Genomic DNA, 20661 nt, shown 5'->3' on the forward strand with positions numbered 1-20661 from the left:
TGAGCACTGTGGCGAATGTGTATTTGTTGTAAAATAACCAAGCACTGAGCACTTTAAAAGAAAGAAAGTTTCCGTTACCTTGTGAAGGGAGGGAGTCAGTCGCGAAGCGCCTCTGACGTCACTCTGTGCCGCGCTGGGATTGGTAGAAGCAGCGGGCGGGTAGCGGAGCTGGAATTGTAAAGGAGGGGTGAGCGCCGGAGCGTGGGAACTGTCTCACGAAGGGGCCGCGCACCCATTGGCGGAGCTTATTTGGTGTCGCACACCCATTGGTTGCACGAATTTCTGAAGCGCGTTCTGATTGGAGGTAGTTTGTAAACAAAGTTTAGCGCAGAAGTTGTATGTGGCACTCGCAGACTACAGGAACTCGACCTGATCCAAGGCACCTAGGGTTTGAAAGGGATCAGTGGAAGACTAATAGATACGATATTATGTACGGAACAAAGAGAAAAATGTCACTTATAAGTAAGGTGAAAAATTATTTTAAAACGGACAAACCGATTAAATCTAGGGAAGGTGTTCTTGTCCCACCACCTAATACTCCTGCCTCATTCATGATGTTTGACCGAGGATACAATACCTGTGTGTGGCTGGAGAATTGGGTGAAATACACGAAAGATGACGGAGTATTGGCTTTTCCGTTAGATGGTACTTTCAATGGTAGGATCCTATTTAATTTAAGGACTCGGATGAACGAATTGCATCCCAGACCAAGACTAACGCAGTATGAGGCATTAGAGGAATGGGAGATTGAGGCTTTTGAAAGAGAAAGACCCCGAATGGACAAGGGTTTGACCAAGTGGTACCCCAGGCAGAAACAGGAGTCCAGGGATAAAAGGATGAAACAGTGGAGGCAGAGCATGATTGTTGAGGGTCTGTTTCCCATGATGCCAGCATGTCATAACATTGGAGCGGGTGAGAAAAGTACTGAAAAATGTAAACATTGGGGGGCCCTGGGGGAATCAGATGATGAACTAATAGATGACATCTGTACCAGAAGTCCGCCACCTTACAATGAGGGAACCCGACCTTCCAGTGTAGGAGATGTTCCCCGACGCCACTTCCTAAAGGAAGAAGACAGGTCCCTGGGACTGGGAGGGGGTGGTCAAGTATTGCCCTATCCTGAAAAACCCGAACCGACGGAAACAAGGGATATATATCCCAAAGTGCCCGCGAGCCAGGAAGAAAAATACTCACGTACGAAAATCTTTTTTCCCAGACCCTTGTATGAAAGCGAAGAAAAACCATCAAATTCAGGACTGCCTTTTGTTCAACCTCCATATGGGGAAGAGCGCAGGTCCTTTAATACTGGAACTTTATTCCCGAAACCAAATTATGGGGGAGGACCCAGTGAAACGCATCCTACTGCCCCGAGTTTTACTCCTCCATTGACCCCACAGATATTGCATGACACAACTTTAAGAAGGGTACTAGTGGAAAAGGAGCAAGAGGCTCTAGCTAGACAAAGGACAGAAATAATTCAGAAAATTTCCCAGTTAAATACCAGTCCTGAGGCATTGACTATTCCAGTAACTATTGGACCGGTGGTCCCGTTATACGGAAATGGTCAGGGAAATCCGATTACTCCAGTTATGACCCCAGGCATGGCAACCCCGAGACAGGAACCGATCATCATAGATGATCAGTCCAGTGAGTGCGAGTCTGAAGTTGCGTTCTTGGAATTGCCAAACAAACAGACTGGAAAGGGAATACAGCAGAGGCATAACCCTTTTAATACAAAAGAAATTAAATTAGAGACAGCAACAGGTACTAGGAATGTCTCTCTGGTAACTCCGGATGAAATTGAGAGTTGGAGTCGTGAATTAGAGAAGCAGACTCCGCAAACAAAACCTTTAGACCTCTACAAACTGAGGGTCGAAATAGAAGAATTAATGGCAGGAAATGTGGGGTTGGATCGATTGAATACCTACTCTGAAGAAGAATTGTCGTTCATATGTAAAAGCTTTACAAGGAACACCAGAGTGCTCCACGAAAAACTGACCGAAACAGCAGTTAGTATGGGGGTAGATATCTCAAAATCCAAGCCCTTACAGAAACCGTATAGAGCAGACTTCTCAGACAAGGATATAGAACACCTGAATGTGGCAGGGAAGAAATTGCAGATTAAAGAATTAATGGGGGTACTACAGAAATGGGGAGATGTGGAAAGATGGAGAAGCAGGTCGGCGAAAAAGAGAGAAGAGGTTCGCTCCCGACAAGTGACTCCTGAATTTGCTTTAAGGGAGGTAGAAAAACCTGAGCAGTTATGCCCCATGCGCGAAGTGCCAGGAGGGAAATATGTGCATGTCCCCTGGTCTAGGCAGGATATTGTGTCCTTCACGAACGATTTTCCAAAATTACGAGAGAAACCAGTTGACTGGTACAGGCAGGTGGAAAGGTTCGTGAAGGTACAGAAATGTCTGTGGAAAGACCTGGATGGGTTTTTCGACATTGTGGTTCCAGTAGATTTATGGACCCAGTGTAAAATAAACATAGACTGGCCGAGTGAGGAGTACCCAAGAAATAAAGAAACAGGGGAGCCATCAAAGGATGTCATGCGAAAATATGAGCAGGTAATTCAGCACTTGAAAGAAAAGGTGCCCGCAAAGGAAACTGATTGGACAAAAATAGATAGAACAACACAGGAAAGGGACGAGACAGTGCACTCCTTCTATGAGAGGTTATTGCAGGTATTTAAAACATACAGTGGTATTGATAACATCGACCTGAAGGATATGACGCACTTTATTTACAGGTTTGTAAATGGTTTAAGACCTGAAATTTGTCAGTGGATAAAAGATAATAAAATCTGTTGGCATACTAAGAAAATGGATGAGGTCCTGCGGTACGCTAAGTACTGCGAGGACGAGATGGCAGAAAAGAAAAAGGCCCTTAAGGAAAAGGTGATGTGGGCTCAGGTGAAGCTCGCAGAACAGCAGGAAAAACAATTGAGTAACATGGTTAAGAATGCTGAGAACAAAAGTCCTGGGGGAGGGGGTGGAGGAAAGCCCCGGCCCAAATTTAGCAGGGAAGAGGCTATGAAGAAATTTCCCTGCCATCAGTGCGGCGAAATTGGACACTGGCGGAATGAGTGTCCCCAATTAGTAGATATTAATGAAAAAACTCCTGATTTAACTCCACAGACGCAGAAAGAAAGACCAAGAAAGACTCAACCCCAGGTAAAAACAGTTCAGGTGCCTCGAGCACCCAAGCAGGTATACAGGGGAAGACAGGCAGAAGATGAAGAGATAGAGGTTTGGGAAAGCGGGGAGAACAGAAATACAGCAACTTCGCAGTATCTGCTAAATGATACCTTCCTTTGTAATGATCAGGACTGACGGGGCCTGAGAGGGGAGGACGAGGAGTGCGTACTTGGCGCTTCCTTGCCGGTAGACCAGTCTGGACCATATATTGAAGGAAAGGTTGACGGAAATGATGTCACCTTTCTGTTGGACACTGGCGCTACCCGTTCTACTGTAAGAACAGTGGACGTTCCAAACCTACCCCTCTCGGGAGAAAATATCCAAGTAGTGGGTGTATCTAATCAATTGATTAGTACTCCTGTTACCGAACCAATGGAGATTTCAATTGGAAATTTTAAACAGATGCATAGATTTGTCGTCTGTGACACCAGTCCAGTGAATCTACTGGGTCGTGATTTGCTGTGCAAAATGAACTGTACCATCTTTTGCACACCAAAAGGTGTTGAAATACAGACCCCAGATGAAGATGGCATTTATAAATTATTGTTACTTAGACCTGACTCAGAAATTAAAAGATTGACCCTGCAGGACTTGCCCCAAGAACTCCAGGAAGCCGTAAAGCCAGAGGTGTGGGATTTCACTGGAAAAGATGTGGGTTTGATGAAAGATGTGGACCCCATACAGATAGCCATCAAGGACAATGCAGTATATCCTAACACCAGGCCCTACCGAATGAATGCTGAAGTGAAAGCAGGTGTCACTCTAGAAATACAAAAATTATTAGAAGGAGACATCATACAGGAAGTGATGAGCAGCCCATGCAACTCACCGATTATGGGCATCAAAAAGCCTAGTGGCAAGTATAGGGTAGTGCAGGACCTGAGAAAGGTTAACAAAATTGTAGTTCCTTGCTGCCCTATTGTCCCAAACCCTGCAGTGATATTGTACCAGATTCCTTGGGATGCTGAATGGTTCACTGTGATTGATTTATGTCATGCATTCTTTTCGATACCCCTGCACCCCGACAGCAAATTTCTTTTCTCATTTGCCTTCGAAGGTCACGTGTATTGTTGGAACCGGGTCCCTCAAGGGTATACAGAGAGCCCCTCTATCTTTAATCAGATCTTGAAAAAATGTCTAGAGACTTTGACCTTACCTGGGAACTCTGTGTTAGTGCAGTACATAGACGACCTTCTACTGGCGTCTAAAAGTCACAGGGACTGTGTAATTGACACCATTGCCCTCCTAAATCATCTGTGTGAGAAAGGGCATAAAGTGGCCCCTGACAAACTACAGTTCTGTGCGAAATCAGTGAAATATCTAGGACACCAGATAGAAAAGGGTGTCAGAAAAGTCACATCAGAAAGAGTGAGAATAATTCAAAAGATGCAGTTGCCCCGTACTCAAAAAGATGTCAGAATGTTCCTGGGTGTATTAGGGTACTGCAGGCAGTGGATTCTGGGATTTGCAGCCTTAGCCAGGCCCTTGATAAAAATGACCACGAGAGGAATGCCAGATGTTGTAGAGTGGGACGATGAAAGTCTAATGGCTTTCACAAGACTGAAAAACTGTCTGTGTACGGCCCCTGCGTTGGGAATGCCAGATTATTCCAAAGAGTTTGCCCTATTCTGTGACACTCGCGATAATTGCGCATTGTCAGTCCTGACTCAAGAACATGGCACGACCAGAAGGCCTGTGGCCTATTTCTCTGCCACTTTGGACCCAGTAGCTGCTGGGTTACCAGGCTGTCTGAAAGCAGTAGCTGCTACCTGTGCAAGTTTGGAACAGAGTGAGTCCATTGTCATGGGACATCCTGTGACCGTGTATGTTTCACATGGAGTGGTAATTCCATTGACCAGAACTAAAACACAGTATCTCACCCCTAGTCGGCTGACTAAATACGAGAGGATTCTTGTGGGTGCAGCAAATGTAAGCATTGTTAGGTGCGGTATTCTGAACCCTGCCACCTTACTCCCCGACCCCTTGGAAATAGAAGGTGGGGATGATGATGAACATGATTGTATTGACCTGACAGAGTTCAGTACTAAACCACGCCCAGACATAAAAGAAACGCCATTGCCTGAACATGATAAAGAACTATTTGTGGATGGTTCCTGTCTAAGACATGAACTAGGAGGCTTGAGTGCTGCTTATGCAGTAGTCTCTTTTACAAAAATTGAAGAAGCAGGTTACTTATATAACATCAAGTCTGCACAAGTAGCCGAATTGATAGCTATGATAAAAGCTTGCAAAATTGGGAAGGACTTACGCATAACAGTGTATACTGACAGTCAGTACTGTTATGGAGTTGTGCATGACTTTGGCCAATTATGGCTACAGAGGGAATTCATGACTTCCTCAGGTACTCCCATTCGGAATGCAAAGGTTGTTCATGACCTTTTAGAGGCCATCCAGTTGCCCAAAGAACTGGCAGTGGTAAAATGTGCTGCTCATCAAAGGAGCATGGACAAAGTATCACTGGGAAACGATTATGCTGATCGAGTGGCCCAATGGTGTGCCAAAGATCGGTATATTGTAAATCCAAAACGAGGGGGGCCAGGAACCAGCTGCCAGCTTCAGGTGTTTGAAGAAGTGCCTACGTGGGATGAAGTGAGAGAGTGGCAGGAATCGGCTCCTTGGCAAGAAAGAGAGAAATGGAAGGAGGATGGGTGTAGACCGAGACGTGTGGATGGTGTGATTTTGGGCCCAACTGGTATGCCTGTGTTACCCCGACACTTGCTTGGCACAATGGCAAGATTAATACATGAAGGATCACACATTGGTAGGGATGCCATGATTCTGGTATTTCAACAGACTTGGTACAGTAAAAAGTTCAGGAAGGTAGCAGAGTCCCTCTGCCAGAGGTGCCTGTCATGTCAACAGATGAACCCAGGCAAGAGGACAATGGTTGAACTGAGCAAGATTGGGAGATCAGGGGGTCCCTTTATAAAAATACAGATTGATTTCATCACCATGCCCCGTTGTGAAGGAAAGCGATATGTCCTTGTCATTGTTTGTGTATTTTCAAAATGGGTAGAAGCTTACCCTACTCCCAAAAGTGACGCACTGACAGTAGCGAAGTGTTTACTAAAAGAACTGATACCTAGATTCGGCATACCATACATTATTGAATCAGATAAGGGTGGACATTTCCAGAATGAGATACTGGCTGAACTATGTAAGGCCTTCGGAATAAGGCAGAAACTGCACTGTGCATACCACCCAGAGGCTTCTGGAATAGTGGAACAAGTAAATGGAACTATCAAAAACAGACTAGCAAAGCTGACAAATGCTACTGGCATGACCTGGGTGAAGGCCCTGCCCCTGGTCCTGATGGGACTGAGAAGTGTTCCTGACCGCAAGACAGGCCTAAGTCCCCATGAAATCATTATGGGAAGAGTGATGAGACAAGCATGGGTGCCAGGAAGCAAACTGTTGAGTATTACTGATGATTTGGTGCTTGAATACTGCAGAAGATTGGGTGACCAAGTGCGTTCTATCTCTCGCCAGATTGGAGACGACGGCATCCTCAATCCAACGACTCCTCTCCACAGCTTGGTTCCAGGAGATTGGGTCAAAATAAAGAAGCACACTCGATCAAGCTGTCTGGCACCAAGGTGGGGAAAGAAACGCCAAGTAATCCTGGTAACAACCACTGCAGTGAAGGTCGCAGGTGTTCCCCAGTGGATCCACGCTGGACACACCCAGAAGGTATTACCAGACAGAGGATTTGAAGAAGAAGGGCAACCAGCAGAGGACCCTGAAGGAGCCAGACCAGAAGCAACTGACAACGAGCAGCCCAGCACCAGTCAGGTTGCAGGAACAGCAGACGTTGGCCCAGGAGTAGTTGACTACGAACTGCCAAGAATCCAGCCTGCTGAAGAGGTCCAGGAAACTGAGCCAGGAGTAGCTGAAGACGAGCTGCCAAGCATATGGCCAGAAGAATGGATACCGATGATTGATCTGACCGAAGATCCTATCAGAACAAGAGAGCGACTTAGTGAAGGTAGAGAGTGGGCTAGTCAGGAAAAGCAAGGCACAGGCGAAGAACCTCAGCCGCTTGAGATTCACATCAAAACTGAGGAAGGAGAAGGTCAGACAGGGACAGAGCAGGTATTCGATACACCACCGCTAACACCTGATGCAGATAAGGGAGAGACTAGAAATAGAGTGATAGTTCGAGCAGAAGAAAATCAAGAGATCGAAGTGCTTGAACAGGATCAGAGAGGGTTAAAAGAAAGGGTTCAGGAAACAGAAACAGAAACAGAGACAATCGAAAGCCAAAAACAAAATATTCCTGAACAAGGCCAGATTAGCAACCAGGCAGAAGAATTTGATGCTAGCCCTGGAACTAGCCAGATAGGGGAAGTAGGAGAAGAAAGTGGAGAAGAATTACCACAAGATAAAGAGAACAAGAGAATAAGAAAAGAAAGTGAAGTCCAAGTACCGACTAAGAGACTAAAGAAAAGAAACAACCTTGAGCCTAGGTTTGTAAAAAGATTGAGACTAAGGATAAAGACAGTGGAAGAAAAACGTGCAGAAGCAAGAAGAAGTGCTCGGATAGCAGAGCAAGAAGAAGACTCTTCCAAAAGAAGGAGTGAACGAATAAAAAGACAAAACAAAAAGTACAAGTCTCCTGAATGGACACTGGTTTTGGAAGAACTTGAAGATCTTGATATAACTGACGTGAGCGACGGAGAACCCGTCCCAGAGTACTCAGCTGAAGAAGAAGACGAACCACCGTGAATTTGCACAAAGTAAGCTAATTGTGTAAAGCCAAAAAGAGGGGTTCGAGAGACTCCTTCTAAACCAAAATGTCTGATTCAACAGTGAATGGTAGACCTAGTTGCAGCCGTTTTAAGACGTGTTGCAAGGTGTGTATATGTAGTGTAGTAGTATTGATAGTTATCTGGATAGGATTAACAATTTTCATTCCCTTTGCTGTAAGTAAAGATACTAACATTGTCCCTACTGAAGTTGTAAATACTGACAATGAGGAGCTAACAACACAGAGTGTAGCACGACATGAAAGAGCTTTGAGACAAACAAAACAGAACTTAGAAGCATCAGATGAGGGAGGACTACATTATCATGGAGTTAAGAACAAGACACACTTAAATGTTTTCGCAAACTTATTAATACACTATGTAGAGACTATGGAAATTGAAGATTGCTATGTCTGCATGAAGCTACCTACTTCTGTGGCTGAAGGCGTGACATACCATCACCTGCCATTGACATATGGAATCTCCTGTAGCATTTTAGCTAGTTTATTTTACAAAAGGGGACCGTTACAGTATTATTATTCTAACAATGACGTGATCTTTTCTGAACTTCCTATACGTGGGAACTTGAATCCTGTACATACCAAAACTGACACCATAAGATATATGGGAGACTACTTTCTGACTATAGGTAACATTGACATAGCAGACGCACACAGAGATAACTTGACTTGTTCTTTGCGTGAGCAGGAAAAGATGTTCCTGAACATGGCAGAGAAAAGGAGAATTAAAATTCAAAAGAAGGCTAATGACGAAAGTCAGAAAAAGCCAAAGTGGGCAGAGAACATGGAAGGCACCTCATCTGGTGGAGCGGGTCCTGCTCTGTTGCTGGATTTTGAAAAGAAAGGCAAGCTATGTCTTCACCGCGAGAAGACTAGCTATTATAATAATGTTTTCATTGGTTCCAGTGAATGCGAACATAATTACAAGGTAATTGGAGGTTGGGGTTTCAAAAATGGGTCAGAGCCTGTGTTTCCTGGAATTTATTATATTTGTGGGGACAAGGCTTATTTCAAATTGCCGGATCACTGGTATGGAAGCTGATACTTTGGCATTGTCTTCCCGAAAATATACCATGTGAATGGGAAAGCTGGAAGCAATGAAGATACTAATGGCTTAGTGCGTAGTAAAAGAGAAAGTATAGGTGAAATTATGGGTAGTATTTTCAGTGCACTGATACCTGGAGTGGGAGTGGTTCTGAACACTCACAGAATTTGCAAATTGTCTACTATAGTAGATGTGCTGTCTACTGAAACAGCTCATGGATTTCTGCTGGTCAACACTGAAATGGTTGCGATCAGATCAATGGTTTTGCAGAATCGACTTGCTCTTGACACCTTATTAGCGAAAGAGGGCGGAGTCTGCCGGATGTTGAAGGCGCAACATTGTTGCACTTATATTCCGGATAAAAGTATACAGATCAAAAGATATGTGAAAAACATTACTAATTTGGCAAAGGAACTCAAACCACTCGAGGTTGATAGTGCCTGGAAGAGACTGGTAGATGGTCTCTCAAATGTAGGTCATTGGCTTGCTAGCATAGGTAAAAGCTTATTGTTCAAAATTCTGATGCCAATTGGTATTATAGGTCTTATTATACTTTCCATTTTCTTATGCTGTAAATGCCGCAAGCGCACCAAAAAGCACGAGGTAAATGCAAGAGGAGTGAAACGAAGTGTGGATGAGATTGAATTAGAGGAAGTGAATGATCAGATATACAAAAAGGTGAAAACTTCTCACCCTGCTAAAACTGAGAGAGAAAAGTTAGAACGGTTGCTGGAAGAAATAGAACTTTATAAAGTGTGAAAGAAAGTTGGCATCTGGTTCCATTATAATTTGTGATGATAGTAAATATCATCAAAGAGGGGATTGATGAAGCAAAGCTTCGCATATTTTGCGGCTTGCCGAAGTCAAGAACCTCGTTTATGTGTAATAAGGTAACAAAGCGTATGTTTTACTAACATTTATTTTTGTTTAGGCAAAGTTCCCGAAGCTTGCCTATGTGTATTTCTAATGAATTTAATCCGTGTCCTTTAATATGGCCGCCGCTTGTATTTTAGTTACTGCGCATGCGTCAGCCACACTCACGTGTCCTGACGCGTCTGCAGAAGTGGAGGGAAAGTTATGCGCATGCGTAATTCATAGCTGTGCTTATCATGTGGTACTGCTCGTGCCACTGCTCTTGTGACTGTGTCAATGTAGCTAACATTTAATGCAATAGTTTTATTTCTTGATGATGAGTCAAAAGTACAAATCCTGTGATGTATTTCCATAATGACATTATTATGTATTAATTTGTTTTCGCTTACTTTTCATGTACCGCGGGGAATGGGGGTCCAAACTGATTGGGAGCCATATTGACGGTCTCTTCTGCGCATGCCCAGGGAGCATTGAAAGGTGGCCACTTTGGACAGTGGAACTCAGCCAGCTGGCAGCCACAGTCAAGATGCGCCTGGGAAAGCCACCTCTGCGCTACGAGAACGGCGAATGTTGCTCCTCATATGTTACAATGTTAATTTTCACTCGTATTTCTGCACAGTTCTCATGAGAAACCCAAACCTGCTAGGCGGTACCCAAGTATGCTAATGAAGGCTTAAAATCTTGTATTGTGATTGGTGTGTTACCCAAATCCTACCTTAGGACCAATCGAAATTGAGGGATTCTGACACTTTGCAACATTGGGGGGTGGTACACTGACCCCAAACTGTATATCTACCCTGGGTTCACCTAGTGAACCGTCCGACTTGTCTGGTTTAGCTGACCTGTCACTGACCCAACGCACTCAATAGGTGACTGAAGATACAGAGCGCTGCGAAGCACTCTGTCCGAATTTGACCATAGACTGAGGTTCTACTGAGCCTTAAAGTGCTGGGCAAGCACTTAGCTGGGAGTTCGCTGACCCAATCGGGGTCTTGATCGATAGCTGCAGAGCGGGTGGAGCGCAGGCGTTGCTTCCGAACTGTGGGTTCCGGTCCTGTCCTGAAGAGGGTCCTGTCCTGAAGAGGGTCCTGTCCTGAGGGTTTGCTGTCCTGTCCTGAGGGTCCTGTCCTGATTCCTATTCCGAGGGTATCCTGTCCTGTCCTGGGTGACCATTCTGCACCTGCTGTCCTTTGAGGGGTATCCTTCCTTGAGGGTTTCCTGTCCTTAACTGACCCGTGGCCAGGGTTTGGTTTCCACACCTTTCTAGGTAAATATTGCTCTGAAAACTCTTTAAATCTTGCACCTTCTAAATTTCTGATTTTTGCTTTAATAAAGTTCATCATTGCATATGTTATATTTTCCATGCCTTTCTGCAACTATTGAAAGTTAATTACATATTTTTCCGTGAGGTTTTGTTCCTATGTCTTCTCACTGGTTAGAAATTATATTTTGCATTGCAGTCTGTAATTTTATGATATGGTCTAGAACTTCATTACCTAGATTGTTCAAAGGCCCATTCACCTTAAGTGAAGCGTGCTACTCTTTATAGGCCCTCCCATAGTTATTCATGCATAAAATGTCCATGCTTAAGCATTTCTGAGATTTTATAATATTTCCCATCTGCATTTCATATTACATTTGAATGATTACCCTGTCATTATTTCTTTATGCCTATATGATTTATGTTATCTTGGTTATTGATTGCCTTATTTTACTGTACCTCATGCAAGAAAATATTGAATTTAGATAAACATTTTAAAACTTCCAGTTGTCCGTGGTCATTTAAACAGTATTTGAATATTATTGGTTGGGTTTGTATTTTGCTGCCTTTCTTTTACAGCTAGCTCCCTGATTCATTGTGGTCATTAGGTACCCGCATCGGTGGATGGTAAGTCGGGTGCACTGAAAATTATTAGCAGGGAACACACACACACAACTTGGTAGAGCTCGTGAAGTCACCTGATCGATGTATATGGTGATTTGAAAAGTATATGGGCCCTGAAGCCGGAAACGGCGAAAACTATTGGTCGGGTGGCCTCGCGCGCTCTATCAATAGAACAGGAAAGACACTGCCACAGCTTGAAGTATTTCTCGAAACAATCTATAACTAATCAGTTCCAGCACATACCCCTGGCCACCCCCTTCAAATCCAAAACCAAACATCCCATGCTTTGTGATACCTGAGTGTGTAACCATTTGCCTTATCAACAGTTTTTTCATCCGCTGCACATAAGTCTATTCCATGGGTTCCTTCCTCAGCACTGGGGAGGTTGTATGACATTACAACGCTGGCTTTTACCCCGCGTGCCATTACGACGCTGTTTTTACAACGCAAGTCGTTACAACGACTTGCGCTGTAAGCGCTGGATAGTGGAATAGTTTAATTTTCAATTCCAACTCCAGCCCACGTTACAGTAGGGAAGGTGTTGGAATAGAAAATTAAACTATTCCTTTTCCAACAGCGCCCTCCAGCGCAGGTCGTTGAAACGACTTGCGTTGTAAAATCAGCGTCATAATGGCAGCGCGTGGTAATGCCCGCGTTGTGATGGCTGCTCACCCTCTGGGGATATTAGTAGCATTCGAATACTGTTCTATGTCCCGTTTTGCAACTAAGTGACGGATCTCAGTAGAGTCCACACCTGTTACTACAATTCCAAGGAAAGCATGTTTAGGGCATGGGATCAAGTTGAACCCTATGACTTCACTCAGCCCTGTGTAAATCCTAGACCAGTAAGCGGCGATATTGGGGCAGGACTGTGTCATGTGGAAGAAGTCAGCCCACTCTACATGGCAGTACATGCAAAGGTGTCCACTCCTCCTGCCCATGTGCCACAGTTTATATGGGTCATAATTTGCTCTGTGGAAATATTTGCATTGTATCATCCTCTATTTAGCTACCATTTTGTCACCATCGCTTCTACCCATTCGTCATCATCCATGGAACCTACATTTGCCTGCCACCTGTCTGAGGTTCTGTGAATTCTGAACCCATAGGTTCCATTTTGTGTATGGCAGTTATTTTGTGGTTGCCCTCACATAGGCCATGATTGTGGCTGAAACTAGTCTTTTAAAGACATGTAGACCTTAGCTTGAGTACATGCTGACTCCTGTTTGACCTGAGTGAACTGACCCTGTTGCCTGAAGCTGACCTTGTTAAACCAGTTCCTGCCCTTTAGCTGATCAAGATTGAGGATCAAAGCACAGGACATTGTAGAGTTTGGTATGCACACACACACCCCTTAACCTGCTTCTTATCTGTTTTCTGTTCCTTCTTTTATGGTCTGTTTATGATATGGGTTGTGGTCCTTTTATTCTGGGTTTGTCCGGCTTGTGTAAGATGGAATGTTAGGCATTTTGCATGCTTGCAAAAGCTAGGACTGCCCCTTACTTGTATGCTGAAGTTTGTAACCCTAAACATATAAAGGCCTCTGTTTTCTGTATTCCTCAGACTACCTCATTCAGTTGCTACGGCTTCTGTGTGACGTGGCCTCACTTATTAAATTTAATAAAGATGTCTTTTCATATTTTCAGCTTCTGTGCCAAGTTCTTTTTTTTATTAGTAAGTATTCCCTGAGAATGAAGATTTCAGTTCTTCAAATGGCGCAGCCAACGTGGGCTTCATCAGAGAAGTGACTTTCTGAAGGAGTGATCTTGTCAGGAGACTGAAATCTACTGAGGAGGAGAGGATGGGACTCTGCTACTTTGTGCACAAGGATTCTGGAGATTCTCTGTCTTTGCAGCCCGGTATATTTCTGATCTTCCTGATTTTGATCCTCCACATGATGTCACTCCTGACTGAGAACCTTTTTGGCGTGAGTATTCTAAAAAAGACCGTTAGGTCATGTAGAACTTGACAGTTAGAATTTGGATAACCTTTTGATTAGTAAAAATAAGAAGTACAAGTGGGTCGCTCCCACAACTTTGTTTGGTTTCTTGGTTTTGATTTGGTTATTGCAATTACCAAAGCCGAGGGTCTCGTATAATGTAAATGTAAATGTGGGATACTTGTGAAGCGCACTGTTACTCTACCCGAGTGTCCTGGCGCTGTAGACCGCTGGGGAACCCGTCCTGGTTTTCCCTGTGAGATGGTCCCTTTCTGGGTATCTCCAGGGTGAAACCAGGCATCCCCGGCGTCTGTGGGGGGCCGTTGTAGAGATGAGGCAAGCTTAATGCCCAGAGTTACAGAGTGTGTTCTCTGGTTAGAGTAGGCACTGAGGCGAGAATTATCGAGTCCGTTGACCCTGGTCCAAGACTCTGCCGCGTCGGGAATTGAACCCTGGTCCCGGGCCGTTCTCTGCTTACAGGTCTGCCACCTCTAACCAGTGAGCCACACCTCTCCACTATATTTGCGAGTATATCGTTTTTGATCACCCCTTGAAATTTGAAGCTAGATTAGTGAGCTATGAGATTCCTGGTCTTAGCCAATTTAGGACTGTAACTTTGGAACTTTGGAATTTGTGTTGGACAACTTAGGATTTGTATAGGTTTGTATATGCGAATTGCAATTTGTGTAGAACAGGTAATGAGGAGAATTTTCTCTATTTGGTTTAGTTGAACGGTGCATGTACGAAAAGTACATTAAGCACTACATTGATTATAATATTGTATATTTTGCAATATTTTTGGCATGCCTGTTTAAAAGCTCACATACGAAGAATGTGTGACTTTATTTGGAAGGTACCATAGTGTGATGTGAAGTAAATTAGCCGGCTTCCCTAGAGGGAATATCTAAATAGGTTTAGATTTACAAACATATTTCTTCCTTGGTGATTTTGTATCCCCAGGGAATAAAAATATGACATAATACATATAAGGATCCTTTGTTCTGCACAATATTATGAAGGAAGATATGCAGAGCGATTCTTTGGTGTTCTGCTAGCCAAAGCTAGTGAATTGAGTGTATTTTCGCTTCTTGGACATACATCAGTCTGTTGGGCTGTTTTTGCAGTCTTTTGAAACACAATTGAGAAGTGTTTCTTGTAAATATACTTACAACTAGTATTTACAAATGGTTTGGTTTAAGTACAGTCTGTGGGCTGTCCTTTGTTTTTGTTCTGAGTATTGGTTTGTGGGTTAAATGTGTGTCTAAATGTCTATGTGGTTTTCCCATTAGTGCAATTTCTGTAAGTGAATAGCGTTGGCGCTATTCACGAAATGCATGGCTAAAGCGCACCGTATTGTGTGTCCTGAGTGTTTCACCCCTTTCTGTTTATGTCTGAAATAAGGGATGCAGCTTGCTTTTATATGTGAAATTAGCCAAAACGATTGGGTTTTTAAAAAATAATTCTTAAATTATGAAAAATAATTATTAAAAATAAGTGCTACAAAATTCGTTTTTTACTATTCATGAAGCTTAATGCTCATACTGTGACCTCCTAGCATTATAATTTAATTTGAGTTGTGTTGCACTGCATAATGAAGACATTAGCATAAGACATCTCACTTAGCGCAGGCAAAAAGTTCATTTTTCTAAGGATTTGCATGAGATATGTCTAATGTCTAATATCTGTAATGTGTAAAGAACATTCTGAGGATGATTAATATGTAACATACTTATAGGATATTTATTTTTAAGTGCCCCAAATATCAAAGTCGATTTTGGGTATTTTTGCCATTTATAATAGCTTTAAAGTGCTTTTAGGCTTCAGTGAATGCATACATTTAGGTATAATACAACTTTGCAGGCTGTTCTTATTTGGGGATGCTTTTAATGGCTCAGTCAGCCAATGTGCCTGGTGCAGAGGTTTGAGTTTAATATCAGGGTTGAAGGTTTTAACTCCAGCTGGACTTACTGAAATGTTTATCTATTTAAGGTTGCTGAAATGAGTACCATTGCATAGGGTAATGGCAAACATCTGTTCTAAAGATGGTATGTTATGTTATTATGTTGTGTGAATTATTCACAGTAAATATTTTAATAATATAATTATAGCAATAAATTGTAGCCCCTAACAGGAGTCATATATATATATATAACATGTGTTTTAAATAGAGTGAATTATTGCAGGTTAGGAGGAATCCGGAAGGCCTTTTGACTTTGTCAGCCTCAGAATGAGCAGAGGGTGGGGGCTAGTAGAACTGCAGAGGTTTGCTCAAGTTGCGCTAAGATGCTATCTTTAGTTTTCCTGTAAACAATGGAAGAGGCTGTCATGTTGACATTTTTGACCTTTTAAATTAAGGCCTTGTCTCTGTGAAATGCAGAATGACCTTGCTAAACAGGCTTCTAAAAGGAAGGGTTTCTGGTTTCTCCACAAAATTAAAGAACTTAATTCCAAAGGGAAAATATGAAACAGGTTTCTTTGAAAGTCCCAACACATGCTAAATGCTCTGCAGAAATGATATATTTGTATCTCTGCCTCTAAAAAAATAATGTCTGCTAGTTGCTTTTATTTGACCGAAAATTAAGCATTGAATTAAGTCTTAGACAGAAAATAAGACAAAGCTTTTTATTGAAATTTTGAAGGCTACATGCCTAAGTGAGAACGAATTGTGGCGCAAGGCTAACATGGAGTGTCAGTGAAAGAATTTTACTTTTGGAAAGATAAAAGGGCTTCATGTTGCAAGGTGACTGACAAGATGGTAACAGTTAAGTAATGTAAATTTATTTTTGTGTCTGTTTATGTGTATTATGTTTTGTCTTCTGATTAAACGTTATAATTGATGTCTGTTTGTTATGAGAAATGTCTCTCTTTTGTGTGTTGTGTATTTTTTTTTTTTTACAGATCATTCATGGATTGTTCTGGGTGATTTGAAGGCTGACAAGACACGTGAGTTGGTTGGTTCAAAAGAGATGTGTTTTTGCGTAATTTCTTTGAAAAGAAATGTTTGTGCATTTTACATATTCTTGCATTTTATCCTTTTATGAATTGTTCCTGCTGGTCCTGTGTGTCAGAAGTGACACACAGTAAGTTGCATTTGACAGCCAAATCTCCACTACCTGGTGATCTGCTGTCAAAAAGGAGGGTGAGTATTTTAAACCTGACAAATTAAGCAGGCCCGAATATTGTTAGTACATGACCTGGTGTTGTGCGTCCTGGTGTTGTGCGTCACCGCTCATTTATATATGCTATTGTTTTGTCTATACCTTTTGTGCTTGATATACAGCAAGTATATCTGATGGCTTGACATGTGCATTTTGTGCATTTTTTAATTTTTTTTGCATGTTTTTTGTTTTATGTTGCTGCTTCTGATACTATTACAAGTTTACCTGTGTTTTGAAGGGATATACATGACGATGTGTATCCTGCAAACAGTTGGGTAGATTTGCTTTGACACTAAATTTCACAGAAAGACAGACAACACTTCATCAGTGTATGTCAAATTTGGCTTTAATGGTATTTGAAGGAAAATAAAAAAAGAGATATACAGAATCAAAGTGTGTCACATGTTGTTAGTCACGTACTGCCCCTCCCCTTAAAGAACAGGCAGCCCTACATTTATGTATCCTGATTGGACGTAAGGATAAATTATAGCTCTGTGACTTTTGCACATGGTGACCTAATTTTTATATTACATTAGTCAGTTTTGTTCTGCTTCCTAAATAGTGTATGGCCTGGTACCATAAAGGAAACTAGGTTTAATTTTTTTTCCCTGAAAAAGGAACTGGAACATTAGCTGAGATTACCGTATATGGTGTAGAGGCCAGCGGTAGAGCTGACTATCATGAACTATTTTGATTTTTATGTATCACCCCCACTCTTGGTGTTGTGTCACATGCCTGACTATCACCCAAGTAATTTCTTGTTCTTCCTATAGATTTTTCTTTTGTCATTTCTCCCCTGATTGATGTTGCATCATCCCTAGCAATTGAGGATTTTAGCTGTGTCCTAGTCCCATTTTCCCTTTTCCATATTCCTTTCACCAGTTAGCCTTCTTTTATTATTATTATTGTATTAGGTTCACACTTCCAGATTGCAGTAATGTACTAGGAACCCCTATATTGTGTATAATTCCCTTTTGTATGACTAGACTGTTTTTTAAGAATTTTCTTTAGGCCTAACTCTTTGTTTTTCAGTCTGACCGTCATGGTAGTGATGGACTGGTTAACTGACTCAATGCTATTATAAGACAAGTTTCCACATTTTGATCATTAGCCTGTGTATTGCATAGTGCACTTGATGCACAGTTACTAAAAGGGAGGTATCTACATGTCCCTGATAATCTGTATCATGTGATTTCTCTTTTGAGATGTTCTAGATAAGGAATTTAGGAACACCTATATGTAATTATTGAGAGAAAAAATGTGTTTACCCCATTAGACAATGTCACTATGTGTGAGGACATCCATTTAGATAAAATTCTCATATAGTTATCTACCCTTAGATGGTAGAGGATATGCTCTCACATGGAAACCCAATTGAAGAAATTAGAGGCACTGTTTTGCTTATTGCCTTTGTCTTTGTACTCTATGAGAATGACAGCGTGTTCTAGACCAGAATTGTCTCATGGCATATGGCCACTCCCTCGCAGATTGCCGGCCACCTGCTTGCAATCCTCTTGTTAAAAACAAACTGTTTTTGTACTAAATTGAAAGAAAATAACAAATGTGTCCCATTTCCTACGTCACTAGGTTCTGCGGGATTAAGTCATAATAACCTGCGGACCTTTGATGAAAAGCTAATTCCCATCAGTGTCAGCTACAGTCCCAGCACCCAGAAAGCAGTAAGGCTGGACAAGCAATCGCCAGCGCGCAATCAATGGTACCTCCAAAGCATCGAACTTGCTCCATCAGACGGCATTGGACATCACAGAACCAGAATTTCAGTGCAAAAGAGCGAAAGAGAAGGATTCCAGTTATTTTAAGTTTTTAGTTTTTCACCTGGCATGTGCTGGTAACCTCTGACAGTAGGCAGTCCATTGAGCCCCTTGGCCTGAGTTTTGGCCACCCCCCCTTTTTCTTTGTTCCAACGGAAAGGCAGTGCACCAGAGGATCCAGGATTGGAAAAAGGCACTACATTGTGGTACCTATGATTAAATGGAAGAGCAGCCCGAGCATCCTCTGACACTGAAAAGCGAGTGTTGGAGTCTGAAAGTGTTGATGAGTATGAAAGCCTGTTGCTCTTTCCTGATTAATAGTACTTGGGTCTGCATGAGATGATCTGTGCCCTTGATCAATGAAGAGCACACTATCTGTAGTGCCTGCCGCAGAGGAGAGATATTGGTGCACTGCCTTGAGACATTGAGACTTTCAAATAAGCTGCGAGTGTTTGCCAGGAGGGCACTCCAACGGATACTGAGAAGGACCATTTTCATGAAAGGCCTGAAAGAAGAGGCCCATGCGGAAGAAAACAACAGAAAAGGATTTGATGAACAATAGAAGCCTGCCGGAGAGGCTTGGACGGACTCTGGGTATTTCCCGTGCGATTGCATAAAATGGGTGTTAGGAGACACATTTTTGCTGTTTTGCTGGCATTGTTTTAAAGTAGTATTCTGGTTAGTAAAAGCAGAATAAAGTCCATTCTCTGTGGAAAAGTATCCCTTTTCATCTGAGAGCATTAATAAGGATCACCACTGTTTCACCTGAACATATAATAAGTTACTGAAATGCATAGGAGCCATAAAAAATGTTACTAGATAATTTTAGGATTTGCTTTCTGCTTAGAGTTGTGAAAAATGATAAATTTATTTGTAATAGTGGTCATTATTTTCTCCTGTTGTCCATATGTTCTTAATAACATGTTTTACGAGCAGATTAGAAGGTCGGAATTTGTGAATAATTCCTTTGTACAGTTTCAGCATCAATACCAGTTAGTAATGAACACCACTAATTGTTGGGTGTGTGGTCTTATGCCACGTACTACAGATAAAGGTATTCCCTATTTGGTTCTGTCATTTAGTTACAATGGGTCTGTATGGGCATATCAGACGATGTTTATTTATGCCAACGAAGTCCATCCCTTGCGTTCCATGAAAGATAACTCAAGTAATAATGCCTTAGTGAAGGGAATAATGGATAATATTGACATCGATTCAGATACAGACTGAGTGATTGCCTATGTAAGGGCAAAAGGATGGCCTGAGGTTCTGTGAATTCTGAACACATAGGTTCCATTTTGTGTATGGCAGCCATTTTGTGGTTGCCCTCACATAGGCCATGATTGTGGCTGAAACTAGTCTTTTAAGGACATGTAGACCTTAGCTTGAGTTCATGCTGACTCCTTTTTGACCTGAGTGAACTGACCCTGTTGCCTGAAGCTGACCTTGTTAAACCAGTTCCTGCCCTTTAACTGATCAAGATTGAGGATCAAAGCACAGGACATTGTAGAGTTTGGTATGCACACACACACACCCCTTAACCTGCTTCTTATCTGTTTTCTGTTCCTTCTTTTATGGTCTGTTTATGATATGGGTCGTGTTCCTTTTATTATGGGTTTGTCCGGCTTGTGTAAGAAGGAATGTTAGGCATTTTGCTTCCAGGCCCAAGATGATCCCTGTCCAATCTATAAGTCGTGTAGAGACAGTCCAAACAATCCAGTCAATAATAACAAGTTTGTTTAAAATAGTATTGATTTCAATGAAGTAGGTTGCTGGTAGTGTGTACGTAAAATGTTGTAGCATGTATAGAAACAGCAGCAAGGTAACTATTTCAAAGAGGGCTCAACAGCCCATGATCAAGAGGGGCAGTTTGTCCCAAGTTAGCACTTCCTTTCACATTTGCATCAGCAAGAGGGCAATGCTGAGATCCCAGTTTCATTGCGGGTCTTTGGATATATATTTTTTAAAATCTTTTTATTGAGAAAACAGTAGGCTTCACACAT

General features: G+C 42.3%; 1 protein-coding gene across 1 annotated transcript in view; it reads left to right on the forward strand.

Moving 5' to 3' along the window:
• Positions 1–244: 244 nt before the first annotated feature.
• Positions 245–20661, forward strand: part of LOC144790913 (uncharacterized) — a 1027913-nt gene continuing 1007496 nt past the window's right edge. Inside the window, exon 1 of the mRNA XM_078665551.1 lies at positions 245–467. Within this exon, the coding sequence (XP_078521677.1) occupies positions 339–467 (129 nt within the window). The 5' untranslated portion in view covers positions 245–338. The remainder of the gene's footprint in view (positions 468–20661) is intronic.

The sequence above is a fragment of the Lissotriton helveticus genome, chromosome 11, assembly GCF_964261635.1.
Source record: "Lissotriton helveticus chromosome 11, aLisHel1.1, whole genome shotgun sequence".
NCBI lineage: Eukaryota > Metazoa > Chordata > Amphibia > Caudata > Salamandridae > Lissotriton > Lissotriton helveticus.